We start from the raw sequence: 27,781 nt of genomic DNA, 5'->3' as shown, positions 1-27,781 counted from the left end.
AATTCGAACGATCCTCAGCCCTACATCAAGATGCTTGTGACTTTACCAGGTTGATGTTTATCTGTCCTGTCATCGTCTCGCACAATGATAAAAATAATGTACAAAATATGCTACTGTGCCAATTTAGAAAGCAAATAGAGATGTCAACAGCCATCACTTAACCCGGTTCATGTGTATTCTGGCTGTTGTAAATTTTGCTGTGAAATTCAATTTCTCCCACCAAGGATACGGATACACTGAAGGAAATCTCTGTACTTTATGACCCAGTCGGAGCAGTAATCCAGCCATGAAGTCCTCTGTGGTACAATATAAAAATCTGCACAATAAATATGTGGCTGCTTAGAAACATCCGCTCGAATGTATATTTGACAAAGTGGTGTGAACTAGTGCCTTTGTGACGAAAAAAAGTGAAGATTGTAGCATGTCAGAATAAATGAATGATATGGTTATATTGCAGCCAATTGATTGGTGAGGATTTAAGTTGTTTTGCTCACACTCCTTATTAAATCTCGACTAACGTTTATCATTGTGAACAGGCGGGTCCCACAGCTTTACTTTCGGCTGTATTTTACACATCAATGCTTGAAAGTCATGATCATATGTGGACACAACACACAGGTCAGTGGCTTTTGTGACTGAAAGCCACAGGGCGCTCTGTGGTGTGATTACTGTGAGGATAATCTTTAACACACATGCTGTCTCTTAGGGGAGCTGTGGAAAGTTGGCTCAGAGTGGCCAGCCTTCCTGAAGAAACTGTAAGGTAGGCTGCTATTTTTATCAAGGCTTTACATTTTATTTTTAAAAAAAAGGGTTTGTGGTCATTTTTTCTCTTGGTACAATATAATGGAAATGAGATGGGGTGGGAATGCCTTTCATTCCACAAGAGCAAGATTTTTTATATATGTTCATTCTTTGCTCTTTTTGTACAGCATTTTTTTATACATGATTCAGGTTTAATAATACACCATCAAGTGGTCTGTTTCTGTAGGACTGGATGTAATTATTCTAACTATATATCCAACAAATCCTTCCTTCTTCTCTGGGTATGAAAGACATTTCTATAATTTATATGTCATGACTATTGCTTTCAGGGTGATCATCGTATGCTATTCGCTCGGCATCAGGACTCTATTGTTGTTACAGTTCAGTTAAATCCATGATGTAGAAATTGAAGACGGATGGAGGATGAAAATTGATTTAATCTGGTTCCTGTTTTCCTTTTCCCACTTTGTTTTCAGTGTATATCTGAGAGCTTAAAACCTCTTTCATGCCCTGCCGAAACCTGTACTCTATAAAGAACTGTTTTTCACATCTGTTTCTTTCCTAGTACAAAAAAGAGAATAGTCTCTTTCTTTTATAGGCAACTTTTTCCAGTTGAGAAACACGTTGTGACATTTGCACTGTTTGATTTTTATTTAATATTTTGAGGCATTCATCATGTGCTTGGTCTCCAAAATCCTCATGTGTAAAATATATTGTTCTCAGGAGACAGCTTACAAACTAGCGCGGAGACATCCTTTTTCCTGTTAAGGCGTATCTGTTTGCCTAATCTACACAAACGTAAGAGTATTGTCCCTTTACAAAGTTTAACCTAGTAGAAAATAACTTTTTAAGTTTGTGCAGTTGTTTCTATTTGTTAGTAGCTTGATAATTAGACTAAATTGCCATTTTATTTCACTTCATTATTCTACTATATTTTCTCTGAACAAAGCAAGCATGTGGGCAGTGATTTCTGAGATCAGGAACTAGACTAATTTGTTAATGCTGTAGTGATACAAAAATCCTCCATTAGATTTGATTGCCAAATCCCAAAATCCTCCATCCTGTGTACACTCTAAAAAATCTAATGCTACAACTCATAGATGATTTTGTGAGTAAGACCCAGTAATTTTGTAAGTAAGACCCAGTAACATGTTATTCTTATACCATATAAATGTATGTATTACAAAAAAAGGTTATAATCGATGTTTCACAAACATATCAGTGTTGAAACTATGCCCAACTTACAGTATATTTCTTATAAAAAGGGTTATTTTTCCTGTTCACAGATGTCATATGTTATATAGTATTTTTCTTAAAATGTTAAATCGTCCTCCACTTACATACCATCTTTGACTTTAAAGTTTCCACTCACCTGCATTACATTGACTCCTAAAAGCAGGAAAGCCCCTGAAGGCCAGTTCTTTAAAGTGACCCTCTGCAGCTGGTATTTGTCAAGATAAACCGTAGCTGCCGAGTTTCCTTGAAAGTAGCAATGTTAAAAGGCCAGTTAGGGTTAATTGGTTGATGCAGTTATCACTGATTGAAAATGAGCCATTGAGAAAGCAACTTTTCTCTGAAAAGTCATAATTTTTCTGAATCGTTACATTATATTTAGCCTAGTTCCCCAACATATTTATTTAAAATGTCCTACATACAGTAGACATACTCAACACTGTGAACTATGGTAGCAGATTTATTATAGAAATAATTTGCACTAACTTTACTTAGTTAAAGGCCAACAAACCACTGAAACCATGGAATTATTTCAAACAAATGAATAATTATTTTCAGGCAAATATAGCTACAAAAGAACATTTTTCTTTCAAACATTTTTGGCAGAAATAATGACCAGCATTGATTTGGTTTACCTAATGTAAAAAGCTCTAAAAAAATTTTTTAAAAGTTCATGTGTCTGACAATAAGTTTTGTGTTGTTCAAAATTCAACTATTAATGTATACTGCACTGTTTTTCTGTGTCTTAAAGGACCACAAATAAATGATTAGAGGCATTACGAAAGAAATGTAGGGGGTGGCAACTGATAGACATCAACCTTGAAGTCTGTTACAAAAAAGGCTTTTTCAGGGCTGATCATATGAGTCTCCCCAAGAGAGAGAGAGGTAGAGGTCTCTCATCACAGAGCAGTTTAGCGTCGTGAGATGGTTGAATGCTAGGACTTCATTAAGTCCCTCTATTGTTAACATCTGGGTTTGGAAGAATGGCTCTTTCTCTGGTAAATGTTGCCCTGGCTTAACAAGGGATTTTATTACACCATGCAGTTGACATTGGCAGCAGTGGCACGTCTGGCAATGGAAACCCTTCAACTGTTCAGGTCACAGGAGATCAATCAAAGCAGCCTGTTTCCCTGAAGCCTACAATTCTCAATAGAACAGGTAGTTGAATGTGTATCTAACGTTGTTGAATCAATATATTAAAACAAACTGTAAGACTTTTTAGCAAATACTGGTTAAAATGCTTTCACTATTAAGAAAGCACTCAGGTCTTAACCCATTTATACATCATTTGGAGCCGATTTGCAGTTGTACAAACTCTTCTTTCCTTGTTGTATATTTTTTTTATGCACTGCACCTGCCTTCCCCTTTTTGGACGCACACATTCTTTCTTCTTCCAAAATCTTTCCTCGAAATGCTTCCACAAGAATTCCCGGTTTAAAGTGCAGCACTAATCTCCCATATCGCTCCATTTGCCACTTTGCTTCACACCATTTCCTCTCTCTCAGTCTCCATCCCGCCCCCTCCCCCTCTGTTTTGATCCCCTCCCTGGTAGGGATGTGGCTGCCATGGCAACTGCTGAATCATCCTTCACCCTCTGCAGCCGTCCTCTAATTCCATCTCCTAATGCAGCTAGGCCCTCTGTTTTCTAGGCCTGCATTAGTATATTGATCTGACGCTTCAATTTGCTATATTAGTTGCAGCAGTCTGTGAAGGTTAGTCTCGGAAGACACGGAGGTGCAGCAGGGCTGAACAGCAGCCATTCGGATGGGTAACGTACCCACTACAGTGAAGCACTGCTTGAGCTATGAGCAAATTATCCAGGACTATCCATGGCTGAAACGCTGGCTCCTCGAGGAGAAGGTGGGCGTTGTTTTTTCTTGTTTCAAATCGGCCGCACATGCTCTGCCACATGACTCTATCATGACAGAGAGGATGCAGAGCAGCAGCCACTGATGACGTGCATGCAGCATGCTGCTTATGTAACGGTCCTCTTCAATGGAAATTCTGCTCTACTACTCTTTATATATTACTGTATTTTTAAGGATGCATCTCTCTAAATAAGAATGGTGAATTGTCTTCATCTCTCTGAATTGACTGTATGTGACAAAAGATGCAGGCTATGCTTCTGATTCTTATGTGTTGTGTGCCTCAACATTATTATTTCATAACAAGAATAATGTTTGTTTATTTCAAGTAGACAAATAGGCTGCCCATAGTGGTTCTTTACATTCAAATACTACACACTGATCACATATTAAGCTTATATTTAATATAGATTTCATATTTGCCATTGAAAAGCACTCAAGAAACATGTAACACATATGTAGTTTTGCTCATTGCTTTGGTTTTATGGCCTGCACATTTATTGAATGACCCTTGTAGGCTTCGTTTTTAGTTACCTTTAAAAATAAGAGTAATGTTAGAAATCCAACAGTTGTAAAAATACTGCATTACATGTAAAATATTACTCCAAAGCACAAGTAGCCTATTAAATACAGAAGTACAAGTATTGTATTAATGAGGCTACAGTAAGCAGCATGTACTTTTTATATTTGGTGGAGTTAATTCAAAACTGCAGTATATTGGTAGTTAAATCTATGATGACAATATATCATATTTTATAAATACATGATATTGTGGATTAAAAAGTACACAATTTCCCTTTGAAATTAAGTAAAAGTTTAAGTTGCATACATTGGAACTACTCAAGTAACGTTAACAACATCCAAGTAGCCTAATGTTACCTCAACATAGCCAGCTTAGTTTAGTAACGTTACAGTAACGTCAGAGTAAGCTTCACTGTAATGTTACTTGTGAACTAGCTAGCTAGCTTAGCTAGCTCAGCTAACGGCTCAGCACAGTGTCTTACGTTAGCTAGCTAGCTGGCTAGCTAGTGAAGACAGTTTAGTGTCTAGCTTAAAACACAGATATTTCTCTCAGAAGTTGGTGGACATTAAAACGGAGGCACATGAACCGTGAATACTGGACTTACATTTGTCAGGTAGACAGAAAAAAGACTCCAAATGAGTGCTAATGATGCTCCATATCTGCTGGAATGAACCGTTTGCTAACACATTAGCCGTTAGCATTGACATATATATATATATATATATATAAGGCCGTTAGCCATAACACCTGAGCTAGCTAGCTAACTGCCATATCTTAGCTTGTTTTGTTCCTCTACTCCCTAGTGGACAAAATCCATGACAAAAACCGATTAGATAACGTTAGATAAGCAGTAAATGTCACTCAGTTTAAGAAGATAGCTAAAGCTTTATACATTCTATAACCTTTAATCTCTGTTTAGAGAACATATATGTTTTATAATATGTATTGTAGCTATATAATGTATTATAGTTTACATTTGATATGATATCATATTTAAACTCAACAAGGAATTATGAGGTTCAGACTTCTTTTTACAGTCACTAGTTCAGACCTATGGTTCAGACCAGAAAAATACCTATATCCTCAGGATATCTTTTGTGGTTTGTGTGGAGTTACCTTTACCTTCTTTCCCAGTCTTTCTTTTATGAGACATGTCCTGGGTTTGCATATTAATGTCATGAGAGGCTTCTGTTTTGGTTCTTAGATTTCAGACAGTGGTTCATGTTAGAAATAACATGTCCTGGAGCATCCCACGCCAAAAGGATTACTTACTGCTTGTGTTCAGTGTACTTCTTCTTATTCGCATCTATGTTTATCTTTGATATTTTTCCAGACCAATACAGGACATGAGTTTCCAGAGTTTGTTAAAATAGTTGAAGTTGGGCCGAGAGATGGACTTCAAAATGAAAAGGTATTCACTGTCATTTCTGTCCCGAATCTCAAATATTTATAAATAAGCACCGTTGTTTTGTACATGATCACCCCTGGAAACCCCCTTTTTATACATAAAACAATCTATAACATATGGGTTGTGTGCCATAATTGCCAGGAGCATATGTTTCACATTTTCTTTGCAATTGAATAAGAAAGATGACACGGCTTCTGGCTTAGTTTACTGTGCTTAGCATGTCACTGCTTTATCATTTCCTTATTGTTTGCCTGTAGTTTTACAGATTGCCCTGGATGCAGGGATAATTTTATTTACCACAATGTGTTATTATGAGATATTTGTGTATTATGAGAGATCTTAAAAATATTCAGCAAATGCAAGATTCAGCATGTGAATATAGATGTGATTGGCAAGCAGCGTAGCAAAAGAAAGAAAAACAATCTGCCAGATATCTGCTTGTTGTACCTCCCATATTGAATCATATCCAGAAAGAGCAGTTTCAGTTTCATTGTTCCCCAGGAAATTGTTCCGACAGGGGTGAAAATCCAGCTGATAGACATGCTCTCAGGAACAGGCCTGCCTGTGATCGAGGCCACCAGCTTTGTCTCTTCAAAGTGGGTACCGCAGGTAATAACTCTTCTTTGTGCACAAAAGAGTGCTGAGTGATTTATTAGGCTCTCTTTCTTGTCTGCATACTACTACTGAAGAAAATCTGCTTCTCCAGTATGCTTGTTGGACCCACGGATGCTTTTGGAAAGAATATTTTAAGATATTCTTCATATAGTCACCCTCTCATTCCCTGTCATAAATTGGACCACTATTTACTTCCTGAAAAAGAGCAAACATGAACATGTCCAATTTTATTTACTGGGAGTCCTTTAAGAGATGTCTGCTGCCTACAAGCATTTGAAAACATTTGTGCTGGATGATGTATTCGCAGATGATGTTAAAGGTTTATTTTTCTACATCATTATTCCTCCCCTCCACCCCTTTTCATTTAGATGGCTGACCACACTGATGTACTCAGAGGAATCCAGAGAGCACCTCATGTTCGCTACCCTGTTTTGACACCTAACATGCAAGGTTTCCAGGATGCTGTAAGCATTAATTTTCAATTCAGCGTGATGATCTATGCTACAAACCATGGCTATTTACCCATGCTTCTCAATTTAAGTTAACTGTTGGCACTACATTATTTTTTTCCCCTGATAATTCCTGCACTTGCGTAAGTGTGACTTCTCAAAACAGTTTTACAAGTTCATTTTTCTCTCCTGTTTTAAGGTTGCAGCTGGTGCTACTGAAGTGGCGGTGTTTGGGTCAGCGTCTGAAACCTTCAGTAAAAAAAATATTAACTGTTCTATTGATGAAAGCATGCTGAGGTTTAAGGAAGTCATTAACACTGCCAAAGAGCGACAGATCCCAGTCCGTGGGTTAGTATTCTGGATAATAATTGTCCTTTACAATGAGTGAAAAAACATACTGTATCTAACCTTTTACTCACTTTGTGATTGTTTTTTTACTCCAATTGAAAGCACAATTGAAAATACTGCAGTTTTTATATGAAGAAGAAAACACACAATTTAGTAATGATACAGTAGCTTTATAGCAAATGACCAGATGTACACCAGGTTATATCTAAGCATTAGTTAACCACAGATGCAGATGCAAACCAAAAAGGGTAAATTACTGAATATAGTCCCAATTGTATTGCATGTTTTTTTTTTACATTATATGCATCTTTCCCCCAGATTAACCCATCGAAACAACACTGGATTAGTGTAAACACTGTCACTTTCCAAATGCCAAATACTGTTCAGTAGTTACCAAATGGCATCAAATCAAGATCTGGATCACCACCAAAATCTACTCACCGATCTGTTCACCACATTTCATGTAACTCTCATCTGTATGCCTTTAAAATATCTCTGGGACAAACAGATGAACAGCTGCAATAACAAAAAACATCAACCGCAATCTTCTATCCTCACTTAAAATGAGCTCTTCCTTTTAACAAGAGCAGGCAACAGTGACACAATGAAACAGAAACCATAATGAAGCTATAGCAAAAGTTCAGTCAGGATGACTATACCTTTGCTTGCTTAGGCCTCCTGTAGTTTTATTTCTTATGCATCTGCATTCAATCCTCTCACGCATGCTCATTCATTATTCCTTGCTGTCCTGTATGGGGCTGTCTGTTCTCATCCGCTGATTACATCAGCTGATCTTATCTATCCAATAGTTCAGCGACACACCTACATTGTTAGCCTATCTTCCTACTGCTGCCTGTGTTTAAATATGATTTTTTCTCTGCCTTTAGTACGTTTACGCTGCTGTTATGCGTGCAGTACGTTCACGGCTGTTACGCTATTTAAATCTGTTCTCTCTGTTGCTGTCAGCTGTCATTTCAGTGCAAATCGTCGCAAATGCCAAATTGCCCCTCCACCTCCCCATCACCGCCTGTCTTCACAGATTCATCATCTCCATCAGAATCATCAGCTGCCACCACCACCAGTGTCTGGACTCCATGGGGGGGATTTATCTTGCTGCTGATCAGGGCAGATGCCCCACAGTTACAAATCTCCCTGTAGAGTCTAAGTCAAAAGACGTTCTGCCATGACTTAATTATCACATATCTGTTTTATTATTTGCTTTACTTCATTCACTTGTCTCTCCTGATTAAAATACCAAAGTAATCAGCCGGTTGAAGATCTCCATGTTACAGTAAATTGCTGCTACATCCACAGCAGTTAGTTTTTTATAGTTCATTCAAATGTTACATAAACACATCAAATTTTTACAAATGGCCTCTTTCAGATATGTTTCTTGTGCCCTTGGATGCCCCCACGAGGGATACATTGAACCTTCCAAAGTCTCTGAGGTGAGATAAACTTTTTACATTCTTCTTATACTTTTTTAACCTTTACTGAAACATTCACTTGAGAAAATATTATGTAAATGTTATCACGTCATTGACATCGCAAACATTTACAAAATACAGGTTCTAGACATATATACTGAAAGAATCTATTTGTTAAGGTCAGCTCTTGAACCGATTTCCTGTTAATGAGAGCATTTTGCAATATTTTCACTATTCTTAAGGTGGCAAAGAGTTTATACGAATTGGGCTGCTATGAGATTTCCTTGGGGGATACTATCGGTGTTGGTACTCCAGGTTCCATGTTTAAGATGCTGCAGAGTGTGATGAAGGAGGTGCCCACCAACGCTCTAGCAGTTCACTGCCATGACACTTATGGGCAAGCACTGCCCAACATCCTTACTGCACTTCAGGTAAGAACTCATAATAATGTATAGAATGAAGAGTCATCTCAAAACTACTACTACTACTGACAATAATGCTTTATTATGTTATGGTCATTATTATTACTATAATTATTATAACCAGTAGTAGAAGAAGTAGTGCATTTTGGTAGTATTGCAGTAGGAAAAGTAGTAATAAAAAACTCTTAATATTTCACTTAAGACTTCCAAACAAGGACTTACTTTTACTGTTTTGACAACAAAAATAAGACATTAGCCAAACTATATACAATGCCTTTTTATTGCATTTTGCAAAGCTGCACAAACTTATTCAACGTTGACCGCTGTACCTTCGTAGTTGTTTTATTATGCAATGGATGATTTTAAAAACCAAGATGAACAATTTATTTAAAACTTCAAGGATACACCCCTGAGCGATCTCATTCAAAAGAGGGCCCTAGACATAAAAGACATAAACATTAACAATGAAAGCAAAAGAGAAAAACACGGGTAAAGATAATGAAATAAAATAAATTACCCACATTTATAACAATCTATCCATCTTTCTAAAAAGAAATTGTGGTAAAAGTTTACAAGGTGCTGCTCTCTCTGCCAAGACTGTTCTGCCTGACTCTGAGTAAGAAGGCACCTGGCATTTCTGGAAGTTCTTAAAATAAATTTGAATTCTGGGAAACACAGAGGAAGGAGCTTGAAAATGCTCAAAACCTGGCAGACATCAATAAAAGTAAAGGAGAGACCTGACATCTCTGCAAATTTGGTGATGTAATGTCACTGTGGGATCTCTGAAAAAGGAGAAAAATTCTCAGGTGACATGAGCTCTGATAATTCTGGGAGGACAAGCATGAGTCCTGCCTCTTTTATGAGAAGAAAAGTATGAAAATATCCGGATCTTTGTGTGAGGAATGCGAAAAGTGACAGTACTTTCTCTTGAAGAAGTCTGCAGAGGGCTTACAAAAACTGGCATGATTAGAAGACGAGGCCCATGCCTCAGAGTTGTCCACTGTACTGCCCAAGCACAAGACAGTAATGCATCCATCCTCTTGATCCACACATCCTCTCATGTTGAATTGTTACTTTCTGCAATGGCTTGACAAGTATTCTCTGGGCACCTTCTCGTTCCCATGCACATCTTTCTCCTCATGATGAATATGAACACTCTCGTGGAGAATCGTAAGACGATTATGGATAAATGCCCAGCCTTTGCATAAATCAATGTTCTTACTCATGATGACATGAAGAGGAGCAACCAGATGTGGAAGCAAAGTCGAGGTGGTGATTCTTGTTCCAGGATATCTTTCAACTTCCTTAAGTAACTGCCAACATTGTAGAGATCACAAGTCCTTTCTGAGGCCTTAAATCATTATTCCTGCTGGGGATAATCTTATGTAAAGAGGCTCCCAATCCATCTCTTTTGACAATTTCGGGGCAGAAGTTACAGTACATTCAACGGCAGCATCTTTTCTTCATTTTTACAAAGAGCAAATGATAGAATCATGCAAAAGGAAGTGAAATTGTCATCAAAATGTTTAATTAGGATTCTGTCCATTTAAGGTTGTTTGAAATCATATCAAAATCAAGTATTTAAGAGCTTACATCTTAAACAAATATTGAAATTATGAGTATGAAGTGTAAAACAATGTGTCGCTGTCCAAGTGTTTATGAAACTGACTGTAAACTTGAATCTGCCCTGAGCTTTAATGACAATGTGTCAGTTTACGACATTATGAATGTATCCTCTGTTTTGGGGAATATTGAGACGGCACAAAACAAATGTGTAGGTTACAATGGGACACACAGAAAAGCAGGAACCATCAGTCAACAAGGAAAAGGGGCATTAAGAAACATGATCTAAGCCTCCCCACAAAGCAAGATGATTCACAAACTGCCCACTGAAGAAAAAATCCCAGAATCTTAATGAACGTAAGATATTTCCAGTGGGTCCTTCCATCACAGTGCACATGTATTGTAGTGAAGAAGAAGAAGAAAAAAAAGTCATTGAATATTACAGTAATATACAGTACTCTGTTTCCATACATGTCACAAACATGTAATTAGGTTGTAAATCCATGTGGTAGAGCTCTCTGTGTTTTTTTTCCAGCGCTTTTGCCCGTAGCGAGTTTAAAACTGACATAAATCCAGACATAAAACAAGGTAACGCAGATATGGCTGTATCAGTTCTCTGGAGCACATTGTCACTGCAGAAGAGGAAGCTCATTGGGGGCTGGGTGGGTCAACAGATGTGAGGGGGTCAGCACAAAGGCTCACCTATTCAGTGTCTGTTGGACAAAGCAACTGAGAGCTAGGTGGATAGAAGGGCCCTGGGGGGCTCCTAACTCATCTGTCGCTTGGCTGTTGAACTCTCTGACAATGCTGTGCTTAAAGGCCAGTGGAAAATGATCCTTTTATTCGCTCGCTGCTGAGCACGTGATAAATAGCGCCGCAGCTGCAGGCCCAACTCAACCCAAGAAACTTTGATAGCACTTGTGAATATCTGGTCTGCAGAAGATAATTATTATGCTTTATGACTTTTAGTTTGCGTAGATTACTGCATAATGAATGTGGTAATGTCATTAATTTACAGTGTCACCCAAGAATAACAAAGACCTTGTTTTGAGACCTGGAAACTTTTAATTAAAAAGAGTTAAGCTCCCACCAAAGACAAAACAACTCAATATTAATACTAATAAATACAATAATTACAGTTGTTACCACATATGTAGCTGGTATTTTTCACATATTACACACATTCATTTCACGATATTATGATTATTATATTTGTTTGCTTGCTTACTATATGTACCATATCATATAAAAATCACTATTTACTTTAATAACATTATTAATGAGAATTATTAAGAATGAATACATGGCAGTTCATAGTATTATAACTTGAGATAGCAGATACTTGCCTTGTAACTGGTGTGTAAAAAAGAAGATTAACTGAGTTTACAGATGTCAAACAAATATTTACTGCAGCAGAACATTTTTTAATATAACCCTAAAAACATGATTCATAGTCAACAATGCCAGCACACAAATCACAGTAAAGCCTTTAGGAAGAAGTGGAAGAATGGAAGAAATAGCGGTTTGTTTAAGGCCTACTCTAATATCGATGCTCTTCTCTTGATTATCTATACAGTGCTAAAGTATGCTGAAGAAAAGCTCAACAATGTCTGTGTGTAAAGTCGCAAATATTTTTAAAGTAAGCCTTGATTTTGAATGGCAGAGTGAAAAAGCGCAGAGGGACGGTTAAATTTCTCTGTTGATCATATTTAGAATGATTCATCACAGCTGCCCCGTGGCCACAGAAAATAATAGCAGCCAAGCATGTTTTGCCTACCCATAAACAAGATGGAAATGAAAGATTTGGTCATAGTTTTTCATTACTGTGTGCCAGAAGTCCACACCACCAACTGGGAAAGAAACAAATTCCCCCAGCGCTGTCAGCCCTGAGTCACCTCTTTTGTTCTTGATAAAGACATTCCTCAGTCTTTGTACCTTTTTTTTTTTTTTTCTCAGGAGGTCTGGGGGGGCTTTGTTAGAAACCTACTCCTGGCAGGTCACACAATGACAACGTATGTACTTAGATTTCACAGGCTTGGCAAGGAAAATTATTTATTCTTACCCGCAATTTTGGTGTATTGTGTACAGCTGCAGCTGGGGAGTACAGTATAACCTGTTTGTGCTCACAGTCACACTTGAGCTCTCCGCTAACAATAACATTCATCTTCAGTATTTTCTTTTGTCTCTGGCCATGAGGCACTGTTGGACCATTATGGGCTGTGTGAGGTCAATAACTTTGTTTAAGGAACACTCAAAGATCTACTGGAACTTTATGTTGTATTTCCCTACATTATCATTGTCAGATGTTCTCTCATATATCTGGGACAACACAAATTAATTTACATTAATATGATGTAGATGTGTCAGAATTGACCTTAAGTCTAATTTCCAAATGCAGCTCCCGGGTAGGTTGATGTAATACATTAAAAGAAAATATTCATTTGACATTCAGGACCTTATAATAACCGTAATATTTGTTTTATGGATTGTCTCTGTCAATTTTATTTTTCGGTCCTCGTGGCTGCTCCGACCAAATTAATTTCCTTGTTTTGGGTATAACAAAGTTAAATATGGTTTGATTTGATAGTGTTCTTTACCTGTTACTGACCACATAGCTTCCCCCTGAACATAAAGACATAAAATTTAATCATTTTAAAACACTAGGATCTTAGATTAGGATCAGAATTTGTTCTATATTATTAAGACTGATTGTCATGGTTAATGGTTGTTCTGCATTCATGGAGCCCAGTAATCCATGAAGAGGTTGATATAGAAGGTTAATGAGGTGATTATATAGTTCAGAATGTTTTATGCTCAAATAAATCATGAAGCAAAAATGTCATTTATTTATTCTTTATATGTTTGTTTTGTCTATCTCCTAGCTGCCCCTTAATATCCAGTGGCAAGCTTATTTATGCGTTCCTGGAAAGAGGTGATATATGTGTCAACAGTGGATCTGTGATGGTTTCTTTCAGCTTCCCAGTTTATGTAGCAGTGGGTAAAGCATCACTGCTTCATATCCTTCAGTGAATGCACGCTCTCTTTCTCTCTCTCTGACGCAGTTATAAAACCAAAATGGGAGCATGTCCATCTTCAGCCTCGTCCACTCATAGTATAGAATGTCAACAAGCTTATCCCAAAGCATGCGAGTTTGAAAATGCACTGTGTCTTTACCCAGGAATGTATTGTTTTTATATGGCCACAGCTCACTGAATATGGCTTTTTAACACTGGGTGCACATCTGGTTTCTGGGCAGTGTGAACCTAACTGAGCATTGGCAAGCTCGAGCTGCTGACCACCAATTCCTGCGCGATTACTGTCCAGAGGAACAGGGCACGCTGCTGAAGGGTCCGTTTTGTTCCTCTCCGAAACAGTATGCGAAGGACCCCTGGCCTTACACGGTTAGCAGCTGAAAGCGAGAGGATTGGCATGCTAGATTACAACTCTGTGTTTATACTACAAAAAAAATCTGCCTAGTACAATATCCTGCTCTGGCTTTATCCAAGGTCTGGAAATCTTGTGCACTGCACACACCGGAGTAGATCTCCTCCTCCTTCTACCCCACCTCCTCCTCTTCCTTTGCCAACACAAACAGCAATTACGGCTGGCTCAGACGGGCCCTGAAAGAAGTAGGTTCTTGTCTGGAGGAAAAGCAGCCAATTAGCAGCATTGTTCAAAAAAAGCCAATAGAGATTCTTTTAATTTAGCTCGCTTGGTTTGGCTCAATGGGGTGAAAGTACTTCATGACCCAATGCCACTGAAAGGATCAGCATGTTCATTTTGCCTCAGTGTGGGTTCCTCTGACATCTGGCTCTGCCACGGAAGCTGGAAAACATCTTTAATATTCTCATGACGATCCCAGGGACATGTGGAAAACATCCCGAGACCTTAGTCCGTAATCACTGAAAAACTGAAGGTCTGGCCTTGTAATTTTTTTCGGTGTGAAAACAAAGGTTACACTTGGGGTTAGGTTATATACTTAAATTGCAAGAACTGCAGTTTTGTCTCTTTATGTAATATGTGCATTCAGAGAAATTATATCTATATGAATTAACTCTTGTGGCATTAACATAAAGAAAATCAATTCACCATTATTTCCTAACCCGTTCAACAAAAGTATTTGAAATTCAGAAAAAACAACTGAAACGCATCATTATTTTTCATATAGAGGACACTAGGAATTGTTGGCAGTAAGAAAGAACAACAAGCATTTCCCACAAAATATAACAATTAAGTTGATTGTAAGCAGCCAAACACATAACACAGTAAACGTCCTTAAAAGTAATCTCTTGCAGGCACCATCAGTAAAATATTTTATGGCATTAATGACTATATGTAGCAACTGCACGTTTGTGAAGTAATGAATTCCTGTATTGTTGGCACTGTGTAAAAGGACACCGTCCAGCCGAGGAAAAAAATGTCTTCTCAATGTGGCAAGAAAGTGATTCCCCATGGTTAAGGGCAGAGTAGTGCTGTAAAACATGAGTAACCCAAAGAATCAGAAACATATGAAATATTCTGTTCAGCATTTATAATGTTCCTCTCGTACGAACAGGGCCATAATTATGTGGTACTAGTGGTTAAAGCTGACAAAGAGGATGACTAAGCCATACGGTGGGACATTCTGTGCCCACTCATCCTCAGGACATAAGCCCAAAGTTCTCCTAAACAGCTGTAAAACACGACCGCAGCCCTGGCAAGGTGCGCTGCAGCGGGCAGAACAATCCAACAGAACAAGGATCTTTGTTCCTGGATTTTAACCTGAGGTGAAGCTTGTGTGGAGGGGCTGAATGTCTCTGTTGTGTGTCCTTTGCAGATGGGGGTCTGTGTGGTGGATTCTGCAGTAGCTGGCCTGGGAGGTTGCCCATACGCTCAGGGTTCATCTGGCAATGTTTCAACAGAGGATGTTCTTTACATGCTCCATGGCATGGGCATTGAAACTGTAAGTGTGTCTTCACAGTGCACTTTGTATTTTATGTGCCTATAATCCCAACAGATCAACCAAACTCAACAATCTTTTGAACTCATTTACATAAGCAGATTGCTCTGCAAACATACGGCTCTGTAAATGTTTATTTATAATATCAGTGGTTTTACACAACTTGCACAAGCCCACAGTGTTGCATGCACAGTCTCAGTGACAATTTATTTAACAATCCCTACCCCTGCTGGAGGGATATGTTTACTGCACTTTAGTTTTCTATCAGCTGTTGTACACTTTCCATTAAATTCATGCCTGCAGTTAAATTGACACTTTTTGTTCATCTTAAAACAAAATCTCCTTGTAGACATTGCATTTTAACTAGTGTCTCCAGCATTCTGGGATGGGAGAAAAAAGTGCTCTGGTTTATTGGCATTTCTTTAAACCAATCACAATCGTCTTGGGCGGTGCTAAGCGCCGGACGGAGCAACGGTGCCTCTGTAAAATAGCCTCTGGAAGGAACTTGTTTGGGTAGAACATGTGTACGTTCAAAGTTGTTTTAGTTGTGCAACAGAAAACTCAGATTGTACAGATAGTCTAGCATGGTGTCTGGATTTACCCTGCAGAGATCTGAGGAGCAGTTAACCACAGTCCTCATTAATCCACCAGAGTTTAGAATGCCAACACAAAGAAAGCGGAAGTCGACGGACATCCGGCCTAAAAAGAGGGACATCCGGCGGAATATCCGGTGGCACCTGAATAATCCCAGAAATTAAACATTGTCGATATAGACTACATTTTACCTGATACTGCAATATTTTTCTTTGCAGGGTGTGAACCTTGCCAAAGTTATAGAGGCTGGTGACTTCATCTGCAATGCTTTACGTCGTGAGACAAACTCCAAGGTTGCCAAGGCAAGAGGCAGAACACTGTGATGTGTTTCTGTGAGGGAAAATATTTAAATATTTGACTCTGCTCCCTTTAAAGTGCTTCCCCTTTTGTTGCTGCCTTCAGATTTGTTGCCTATGCTTTTGTAGTTGATCCTCCTGTCAGAGGTGTCTCATCCAAATAATCTAAAGATTTATCAGGACAACATTGTGTTTTGTGATCCAGAAATCGAGTTTCGAGTTTAGTTCCCTACCTTTCAATTCATTTCCACATTTTGGAGTCTATTACTAGAAGGAAGAAGGGTCATAATGATCAATTTAATCATCTAATTTGTTTTGGTTGGCATATTTCTTTGCTGTGCATGGTGGGGCATTACAAAAGGAGAGTATTCATTTGTGAGAAATGTCGAGATTGATGAATTGATAAGTCATGAATACATAATGGACTTTTTAAAAGCTGAATTATTCACCTCTGTTTCAAAACATTCTAGTATTTATTTGGCTCAGACAAGTCACTTTGACTTTGTAGCTTAGTGGCCTTATAAATAAATAAAGTAACAGAATAAGAATTGAGTCTGTTTTGACAACTTGCTGAACTTCAAAACACCACAGATGTTTCACTTTAATGAACAGAGATGACAAACAGCGAAAGGAAGAAGCTCCTTCCTGCTTTTTAAAAATGAATCTCTTTATGCACTTTACTCCATCTCCTTTTCCTACCCGAGTCAGATCTTGTATGAATAGCAGCTTAAAACACGACTCCTCTCAAACTACCACAAAAATAACAAGTTAAAAGCTGCCTCCGAAGGATTTTTGCTCTCAGGTTTGCCAAAGATCATTTAAGAAGTGCTCCTTGATCGTTTTTTTTTCCATTAAAAAAACTTTTACCATGACATAAGCTACTTGTCTGTGTGAGTGTCAAATGTTTTCTCCTGCCTGTTTACATCTTACTGTGCTATCTGTAAAACATAATAAAATTAAAAATGCAATGAGACACTAAATTTGAATGAGATTTTATGGCAAAGAATAAATGGCGTAGATATTGTGTTGGAGAAAAATTATCATTATGAGTTAATTGCCCTTTGTCTGGAAAGCAACTTGACTCTAATGAATAGATGTGGGAGAGAACTGGTATATTTGCATAAATGTATTAAAATGTAGTAATTGCCTAGCCAAAATTGTCCATCTTCATCATTTATTCAATTCAATTTCAATTCAATTTTATTTATAGTATCAAATCATAACAAGAGTTATCTCGAGACACTTTACAGATAGAGTAGGTCTAGACCACACTCTAAATTTATCAGGTGGCAACAATCCAATAATGAGCAAGCTTGTGAGTCAAACCAGGGAACAATAAAGTCTCAAAGTCTTACAGACTGAATCATTTGAAAGACAAAATGCAGTTTTACTGGTATTGTGTGAAAATTACCATCATTTTATACAAGAACTTCTCAATTGCTGCTAATGTACTAGTGATTCAGCATGGTGTCATTTAATCAAAGTGTGTTTACTTTCTGCTGGGAAGGTTGTTTAAAAGTCCATGTGCTGGTCTTTTTTAGAGCATGGGGATTAGCATTTAGACAAGCTATTTTTCACAGTGGGGGTTTGATTTTGACTTGGAAATTAGGAAATCTATTTCCTCTCCACTGATTTCTAAACACATTACTGCATGTGTGTTGACCCCTTGGCTAAAGCTGATTAAAAAAAGGAAGGATTTCCATAAATCAACCAACTCAATGTTGGTTGCCTGACTCATATTAAACCTGCAGTTGGTACCTTTGCACTTTAGGTATACAGATATGTAACTGAATTTGACTGTCGCCTGTGCTAAACTTAAAGCATTTAAAGCAGTATTTATATATGCACTGAGTCACGCTAGCAGCTCAATGAGGCTGTTCTTTGAGCTAAATGCTAACATCAACAAGCTAACATAGTCACAGTGACAATGCTAACATGCTGATTCAGCCAGCATAATGTTTAGCATGTTCACCATTTTAGTTTAGCACATTAGCATGCTAACATTTGGTAAGTAGCACTGAGCAGAAAGTACAATTGAGCCTGATGGTGATGATGTAGTGTTACCATTTTTGCAGGTTTGGTCATAAACCAAAGTAGCCTACTGGAAAACTTTTGACCTTATGATGGTGCAACATGAAAAGTCAGGAGATCACCAAGTTATTGCAATGTGTGCACCAAACTTTGTGTCAATCCATCCAGTAGATTTTGAAATATTTGAATAAGTGAAAACTTTGACTTGTTGGCAGGGCTACATAAAAAGTCAGGGGATCACCAAAGTCATTAGATTCATCTTCTGGGAACCATACCACATTTCAGTCCATTTAGTAGCTGTTGAGATATGTCAGTTTGGACAGTTTACAGTACCGACTGAATGTCACTGCCATCCACAGAGCAACTCTGCATTCAGTTGTTTGAATATGGTGAAAGAATTCCCTAACTCTCCAAGTATAACACTTGGTTAAGACAAGTTAGGGTGGGACAAGCCAAATACTACAATATTTCTGCCTTCCAGCCAAAAGCCCAAGAAATAAAAGTGGACACACTAGGTGCCAGCAGCAGCAGCAGCAGCCATTATACAACTCTAATTGATGCAGAATCATGGTGAGAGTGCATGCCACACACACAAGCTTGCAGGCACTTAGACAAACGTTTTTTGCAAACAATATCCAACCTCTCAGAACATCATGCTGTGAGAAGAAAATCAGCAAAGGTCTCAGCACCTTCAAAAACCCTCCCAGGAAACTCTTATGTGAGCAGAAGCACAAAGCACTGAATGACTTTTGAAAGAGAGCTAGGAATTCCTGAGAGAAGAGCAGGTTCACCTTCTTGGACCAGAGGTCAACCCGAAGAGAGATGGTGAAAAAGATTGTTCATTGATCACCAGGATACCAAAAATCCTTAAATAATGTTGTTCGGAACACAACAATTACTCTCACAAAACAAGGAGGTTTGATGGAAAACAGATGAATAAGATGAAAAAAAAACTAGAAGAAGGCAAATCCCTGCCCAGCCCCCTTCACGTCAATCTAACGTGTCCTCTCCTGTATTTACATCCACATCTTCATGGTTGACTGTGAGTGTTCAGCACTGCGGTTTTACTGCAGGAATGTTCTGGTTTCAAACCAGCGGGGGTCTTTCTGTGTTCAGCAGCATGTGTTTGCATGTGGTTGTGTTTACTTACAGTACAGTCAGGATCTCTCCCATGTCCGTGTGGGTTTCCTTCCTTCCTCCCACAGTCCAGACATATTGAACAGGTGAAACATTGAATCTAAACAGTCTGTAGCTATGATGCCTGTCCAGCTTCACTTCTCTTCTCCTAAATAGTGTTATAGCTCATTAGTGTAGAAGTCAAAACGTTCTCACAATATAATTATATTATGCTGTTTATTACTGTGATTTCACGGGTGCCTGATTTGGTCCTTTCCCTTCATTTATTCATTATAATAGTTGTGCACAACATATTATCTTGTGCAAACAAGAATAGGCAGGTACATGTACGGATTTACCTACAGTATGTACCTTTGGAGTATAATAATTACAGTAAACTAACCAATTATTATATAACCAGATATTATCACATCTCCAGGAGCCTGTTTGGCTGAAACGTTTTTACAGCAGAGGGAGAATAAACCCAAAGTTATATTATTTATTCCAAAGCATAAAACCTATCTGCTTTATTTTGTCTTGTCAAGTAGTTTAATCAGGCAGTCCTGCATTATTTCCTGACTCTTAACAATTTTCTGTGTTTGACCTGGAGAAAGTTAACAAGCTCTGTCTATTGACTCTGTATTGATTGATATTCTTTCTAACTTCATCTTCAAAAAACACTCTTACTTTTTGGCTTTTGACTGTGCCAAACATGTTCTTCTTAAGCCTTACTGTAAGTAATCTGGTGTTTGTGGCATACATAGTGTATGTTTTGATTTAGTTTTTGAATAAAATGTTATTAGCAACAAATTATCTCATTCAATTCAATTCAATTTTATTTATAGTATGAAATCATGACAAGAGTTATTTCAAGACACTTTACAGATAGAGTAGGTCTAGACCACACTCTATAATTTACAAAAGACCCAACAATTCCAGTTATTCCCCCAAGAGCACGCATTTAGTGTGACAGTGGCGAGGGAAAAACTCCCTTTCAGGGAGAAACCTCGGGTGGTGAGGAAAACTTCCTTTTAGGGAGAAACCTCGGACAGACCCAGGCTCTTGGTAGGCGGTGTCTGACCGCCTACCACAATAATGTAATAAAGATAATGGAACTATGACTTGAAATAGTAGTTGTAATAGTAGGCATAGCAGGGTGTTACAGGGTGTAGCAGGGCACTGCAGGGCATAGCAGGACGTAGCAGGGCGTGGCACAGCACTGCAGAGCGTAGCAGGGTGTAGCAGGGTGCGGAGCAAGACCATGCTGCAACCATGATTTAGGTGCCACCCTAATCCAAGGAAATCTGCTGGGCAAAAAAGCATAAGGACTCCGGGGAATAAACTCCCCAGAGCTAAATTAGTAACAAGCATTTCTGGGACATGGACGCACAAAGATGGAAAGAGAGAGGAGCTCAGTGTGTCAAAGAAAGTCCACCGGCAGTCTAAACAGTCTATAACAGCATATTTAAGAGCTGGTGCAAGGCAAACCTGAGTGAGTTCTATAAGGGTTGGTTATTTCAAAACAAGCGACTAATATGTCTATTTGGAAATCAATACCTCCTCTAGCAAATAGCCTACAGGAAAAACAGGCAGAGGCATCTGGCAGAGGGTGCTTTGGTTTTATGCCCACACCTGAAGGAGATGCAACAGATCCCATCTGTGCTCTGTATCTGTAATTATCCATAACCATTGCATGGGGCTTTGACTAAATTGAGGCCATAACATGTTCGTGTGAGCTTTTGCACCCAAATGATGCCTAGACTAGAGCATTGCTAGGAAACCCAACTTTGTCATTGCAGGTGCATTGCTCAGGATCCAAGGAAACACAGTGTTGAGTATGAATCTATGGATGAGCAGAGGCCAAGCAATCAGCCTGTTCCAAACAGGCACATTTTAAATGGGCACTGCCCTAGTTCCTTTAGAAGCTGCTTTTTGACCGTGGATCAAAACGCCTCACCTCAGAAATGATGCAGCATTTTGAACACACTGAGACTTCAAGGTGTTCAGAGTGAAGTTTATTATCAGATACAGTTGAAGCCCAGAGCACCAATAAACTGTCACAAAAAGACAAGTGATGACATAAAGCAATCTGTCAGACGTGTTGATTCTTACAGTGATTGACAGCACAAGTCAGTGTAAAACAGATGAAAATGTGAGGATCAATAATTTACTGCAGAGAGAAATGTTTTTGTGATTCAAGAAAAAAATCACGTGACATATATTATATCTTGTCACAACAGTATTTTGCTTGTGCAACGTTTATAACTGTAAAGGATATAGGTTTTTATCACTTGAAATGGATATTCTTGACCTCATCGATATTTCGACGATATTGTAAGGTTAACAAATTGGGCCTTCACAATGAGTTTTCGGATAAATAATCATCAGTAATTTCGACATACAGTAATGACTTAGTGGTTAAAGGCAAATAATAAAACAGCTAGAACAGCCTGGTAAGTTCAGAAAATTACATCACTTCACTGTAATGCAGCCTTTAAAAGCAGAAAGACAACACTTACCATGTTACAATTAGCAAATCTAAGGCAATATCTAGTCTCCTATCACAAAATCCATATATTGCCCAGTTCTTCTTCAAACAGATTTTCTTTAATAAAGCACTGCAATTCAGACTTATTACTCATATTAATAGCAGCATTGTCATATGTTACCAAGACCAGTGTATGAAATGTATCATTACTTTATCAATGCTGCCCAGAGGTGTCTTACCTTACTTAAAGTGATGGTTCGGAGTAATTTCACCCTAGGGTCCTTTGCACCATGACCTTGAGCCAAACACCCCCCCCAGAAGCTTTTTTCACCTGGGTCGAACATTGGGGAGTTAGCGTAGCGTAGCGTTATCAGCTGAATTAGGCGCGAGAGCTAATGGATCCGGGTGTCTCTTAACATTACCCCACTAATATGCCCGAAATGATACACAACGTCTACAGTAGTATATATAGGTTATGCACTCATAAAAAACGATGGATTGTAAAGTTTGTAAGTACACCAGAAGTTTATGTAAATAACACTTGCCTGCTGGCTTCTGCTCTCTGCTGTTGTTGTTGCTGCTGTAAGGCGAGTGCTTAGGGCCGTCTACAAATTACAACACCGAAAAGAGATGCAAAAAAAATATTTATTAATTTAACTTATTTTTTAAAGTAAGTGCTGTAGAATAACTAGCAGGAGACAAGTTATAATTGAGGTAAGTTTGGAGACATTACCTTATTTAATCATTAAATTAATAAATATTTTGTTGCATCTCTTTTCGGTGTTGTAATTTGTAGATGTCCCTAAGCACTCTTACTGCCCGTTAGTAACAGCAGCAGCAGCAGCAGAGAGCAGAAGCCAGCAGGCAAGTGTTATTTACATACACTTCTGGTGTACTTACAAACTTTACAATCCATCGTTTTATGAGTGCATAACCTATTTGTACTACTGTAGACGTTTGGTATCATTTCGGGCATTAGTGGGGTAATGTTAAGAGACACTTCGGATCCATTAGCCTCTGCGCTAAGCTATTCAGCTGATAACGCTACGCTACGCTAACTCTCCCAATGTTCGACCCAGGTGAAAAAAGCTTCTGGGGGGGTGTTTGGCTCGAGGTCATGGTGCAAAGGACCCTAGGATGAAATTACTCCGAACCATCACTTTAAGTAGAAATTTTGGGTATCTATACTTTACTGGAGTAATTATTTTACAACAGAATTTTTACTTCTACTCCTTACATTTTCATGCAATTATCTGTACTTTCTACTCCTTACATTTGAAAAATAGCCTCGTAACTCTTATTTTAGTTCGGCTTGTTTTCATTCCAGCTTGTCAAAAACACACAAACACACACAAAAAAAAAGATGAATTGCGCCATCCAGAGAGAGTGAATTTGATTGTGGTTGGATGAGAAGTATAAACATATACCATTCCGACACCCTATTGGTTTGTACGCGATCCATTGCACCTGCACAGACCCTGTGCTAATACAGCGCCGGTGCCTTAACGACCGTTATCTACCGGACTGAATAGCAACGCGGATTACGGTGCCTTATTTGGTGCCGCTTAAATCATTTAATTTAATTTTGACCCTGTGGCCTTAGCAATACACAAGCCGTTCTTTAATGTCGCCTTTTTTTAGATCAACTTTTTATTGTTTTATATTTTTGAACATACAAAACAGACAAATACAATTGAACAAGGTGCTTCCTTTTTTTGTGGATGTTGGGTAGTGCACTCTAGGCCCCTGTGGGGCGGGCTAAGCTTTTGTCCTTATTGGCATTTTTTCCCCCTTACATTACTTTTACTTTTATACTTTAAGTAGTTTTGAAACCAGTACTTTTACACTTTTACTTGAGTAAAAAGCTTGAGTTGATACTTCAACTTCTACAGAAGTCTTTTTAAACCCTAGTATCTATACTTCTACTTGAGTAATGAATGTGAATACTTTTGACACCTCTGATGCTGCCATAATGAAGTATATGCGGATAATTCTTTATATATATTCTTATCAACATTGTGGGAAAAAATAAATAACATAAAAACATTGGAAATTTTTAAAAAGTATGATTTTCAAGACAAACATTTAACAGATGAATAAACATCAGGGAATAACACAATTGCTTTTCTGCGGATGGTGAAATTTTGTTTTGTCTCTTCTCAACATCCTACAAGACAAAAGAAATAACAGTAAACATTCACATGGTGTCTTATCATTAGAAATCAGAGACACTTGACACATTTTAATGTTGATGTACTTACCATATTTTAATGACAACAGCCAGAGGCATTAATGTAACAACTCCAACAAGTAGCACAGTTGCAAAAGCATACAGTAGATAATCTGAGAAGACAAAATATTCAACATTCAATTTATTAATAACTATCACAGAGAGGAGGAAGAGTCATGACCAAAAAACTCATTAAAAAAACATATCCAGGTTGGTTACAATAAAGGGCCTTTAATTCATTTGTATAGATTTATTGGATTTTATTTTACCAGTATCACAATCAGTTTAAAGTGCTGAATTTCAAATGTGAATTTACCATGTGACCATGTATGAACTTGCTCAGGTTCATCAATTTCAGGAGGTTTAGTAGGACCACTGCTGCTTTTCCAAGATTTAACTGAAATACACATGAAAATGCATTAAAAACGTTTCCAATTAACAGATGTAACTATAAATTGCCTGTTTGGTAAATCAAAATCCCACTCACTGAAGCGTGATCTATTATGAAACACATCATGAATCATGTTGCACGTCAGTAGATCATTATTGCGTGTTCCCTCGCATGCACAAGGATAGTGAAGTGCTGTGCCCAAAGTGGCCAAGAAGGCAATTTTACATTCAGGATCTGCACCAAGGATGAGAGCTGAATCCATCTGTGTGATACATTCATCATTTTGGAGGTCACTGTGGCTGCATTGTGCTTCTTCAGGGCTCCAGCATTTGGCTCGGAAAGTTTTTAACAGGTCTCTGGTAAATCAGAGAAAAACATGCTTTGGGTGCAGTCTCTGGGTGCTTTGCTTTAGTGTTCAGGGAAAATGCAAAACAAAGAGTTCAAGTTTATTTAACACACACACACACACACACACACACAGATATAGATATACATAGATGTGGTGGAAATAAAACAAGATTTAAATAGATATGTTTAAACACAAAAACATTAATACTTAGGAAAGAGCCTCTCCAACTGCACCAAGATTGTGATGCAACAATTGCCTGTGGACATTTCAGCTTAATTAGATGCAAATTGGAGATATGCTTAAAAACATGTCGACTGTGACAACACTGAGCCACTAATGGGATGGATTTACATGAAATATAGTACCAATGTGTGTTTCCCAGATGATAAATCCTAATGACCCTGACTTTTCTTCTAGCACCACCATAAGTTTAGTAGTAATTTAGTAGTTTATAGAATTTAGTAGTAATAGAAATTCAGTACAGACTTTCATGTCTCATAACTGTGGTCAACCCTAGACTTTTCATCTAGCGCCATCATCAGGTCAACATTTTAATCTGTCCAATACTTTGGTTTATGACATTCCCATTAGGTTCAGCTGTACCATGTGTTTATTGCTAATATCAACTATTAAGATGGTGTAGAGCCTATTTGTTAAACATCATCATGTTAACATGGTCATTGGGACGATGTTAGCATGCTGATGTTAGCATTTAGTACAGCCTCATTTATTTCATAATATAATAAATATAATGACTTTATGATCATCCTCATCAAGTCATTTCTTTTTCAGTATTTCTGCAGTGCCAGAAATAGGTCTGACAGAATAACAACATACCTGCAGTGACTGTCCTCAACACACTGGTTAACTGTATCCTGGCAGATTCTGGTCTGTGGTCCACATGTGCCTGTATGCAGAGCAGTTTTCATATCCAGACAGCTCTGATCTAAAGCCTCACACTCACACATGACCATCATCTCTGCGACATTGTGCGGCATGCTGCCGTAGAACTGATGAGTCACTTGCTGACAGAGGTCGCGGTCACACTGTTGTTCCGTGCATGCCTTAAGGACAGGTGCTAGGTACCTGTTGCAAACTGGATCACTGACACAAACTGCCATTTTGTCCAAGCACGATGCAGAACCATTGTGTACTGGAAAAAAGACATGTAGTGGTTGTGTTTTACAGAAACATCCCTTTTATCTTGATTGAATTCAGTAGTCCTAAATCATTTTATCTTTTAATTGAGGTAAACAATTCAATATTTACCATAGCCTATTAAACTGCTTGACTGCCAGTCCATCACTGTGCTCCTCCTCCTCTGAGCTGCTGTAACAAGAATTGGAAACATGATCAGCTGTTCTCCAACAAGTGCCTTCTGACTTTTGTTCAATCAGTAGCACAATAGTGTTTGGTCACGCAGTACATCAGATCGCCTTTGGTAAATAAAAATGCAATTTCACCTATAAATGCTTATCTATGAGACTACTGAGAATACTGCACCTGGCTTTTGGTGGCATTGTATGGCCAGCGCTTGTATAGAGTCACAAAGCTCCTCCTCCCAGGCACATGCACACCCGTGCAGAGAGGGAAATTGGTCCAGTACAGTCTGGAAGGTCAAGTTACAGACCTCTGAGCCTTTTATTTGGCACCCTTCATCTTGATTTACACAAACACAAGAGGGAGATAAAAAAAACAGGATTTTCCATAAGCGAACGGGGTCTTGTTTGTGCAACAGGTGTTTCCTATGTGCCTGCTGCTCTGATTGGTTCTCTTGTGATGGTTGGATGGTTATATGCAGACAACATAAAGTTCAAACAGATTATATTTAAAAGGCGTGTGATAGCCTATTCATTATAGTTTATTTATTTAGTATTACAAACTTTACTCCAGGCTATTGCCTCAGTTAGTACATTTAAGCCATACAAGTGCAATTCAATTAAGTAGCCTCATGCCCTGAGCGTTCTGAGGAAATGAAATCATTACTTTTATAATGCCATTAGAAAACATAATGATAACACCATGTTCCAATATGTCCTGCAGCAGAAATGGAAAATTTGAAATGCGTCATTTTTACCCTCACAGATGCTGCCGTAAAATGCCTCTTCACTCCACTTGCATAGATTTGACATGCAGGTGTCCACAGCAGCCAGACAGTCAGAAGGTGGAGATGAAATGCTGAAGCTGGATATCTGAGGTATCACAGCTCCTATAATATAAGCACATTACAATCATTTATTTATGTATGTGAATATATTGCATTATATTCATCTACACACAATTTTGATATATTTAGTATTTGTCTTAAGCTGATATAGAGAAGGTATGTTTAATACAAATACATATGCAAGTTTAACATCACTGATTGAAGACACACTTTGGTTGCTTGTACATGCATTACGTGCAGCTTTGCTTTAAAGCCTTAGTTTTAGTTAGATTCCCTCTCAACACACAGCAATGTTAAAATGAATTCAATAACAAGTTATTTTATAGTGATGGTTGACTCACCAAGTATGATTGCAACTGCCAGATGCATCAGTTGCATGATAGCTGTTGGAAAGCTGTTAGTGGACAACTGAAGCCGTCCTGCATCTGATCTGTGCCTCTCGTTGGTACTTGCTGGTAGCTGGGAAACACCACCCACAGTCAACAGGATGTAACACATTTACTGGAAGCTGCACCTTGCACAATGTAATGAAATGACACACGCAATTCAAGAACAAAACAGACTT

At 38.3% G+C, this 27,781-nt stretch overlaps 2 protein-coding genes across 5 annotated transcripts; one reads left to right on the top strand and one right to left on the bottom strand.

The window, feature by feature from the left end:
• The first annotated feature begins 662 nt into the window (after window positions 1-662).
• On the top strand, window positions 663-17,424 carry hmgcll1 (3-hydroxymethyl-3-methylglutaryl-CoA lyase-like 1). 4 transcript variants are annotated; one of them, XM_039784869.1, is made up of 10 exons: window positions 663-760; window positions 3,040-3,855; window positions 5,717-5,794; window positions 6,293-6,400; window positions 6,775-6,870; window positions 7,055-7,203; window positions 8,588-8,651; window positions 8,873-9,061; window positions 15,432-15,557; window positions 16,367-16,471. In XM_039784869.1, exons 2-10 carry the CDS (start codon window positions 3,760-3,762, stop codon window positions 16,469-16,471), a joined length of 1,011 nt encoding a protein of 336 aa, XP_039640803.1. In that variant the 5' UTR covers window positions 663-760; window positions 3,040-3,759. The 4 variants fall into 4 exon arrangements, with proteins under 4 accessions (XP_039640803.1, XP_039640805.1, XP_039640802.1 ...); XM_039784871.1 differs by lacking the exon at window positions 3,040-3,855 and having other exon boundaries at window positions 669-760; window positions 16,367-17,424; XM_039784868.1 differs by lacking the exon at window positions 663-760 and having other exon boundaries at window positions 3,760-3,855; window positions 16,367-17,424.
• Window positions 17,425-24,018: 6,594 nt separating this feature from the next.
• gfral (GDNF family receptor alpha like) lies at window positions 24,019-27,640 on the bottom strand. The gene is made up of 9 exons (XM_039784867.1): window positions 27,558-27,640; window positions 27,127-27,258; window positions 26,553-26,708; window positions 26,319-26,378; window positions 25,887-26,202; window positions 24,797-25,056; window positions 24,626-24,706; window positions 24,341-24,422; window positions 24,019-24,246 (listed from the first exon to the last, which is right to left on the bottom strand). Exons 1-9 carry the CDS (start codon window positions 27,592-27,594, stop codon window positions 24,183-24,185), a joined length of 1,188 nt encoding a protein of 395 aa, XP_039640801.1. The 5' UTR covers window positions 27,595-27,640; the 3' UTR covers window positions 24,019-24,182.
• Window positions 27,641-27,781: the final 141 nt, after the last annotated feature.

This window comes from Perca fluviatilis, chromosome 19, assembly GCF_010015445.1.
Source record: "Perca fluviatilis chromosome 19, GENO_Pfluv_1.0, whole genome shotgun sequence".
In the NCBI taxonomy this organism is placed as follows: domain Eukaryota; kingdom Metazoa; phylum Chordata; class Actinopteri; order Perciformes; family Percidae; genus Perca; species Perca fluviatilis.
This window is presented reverse-complemented; position numbering and strand designations above follow the sequence as displayed.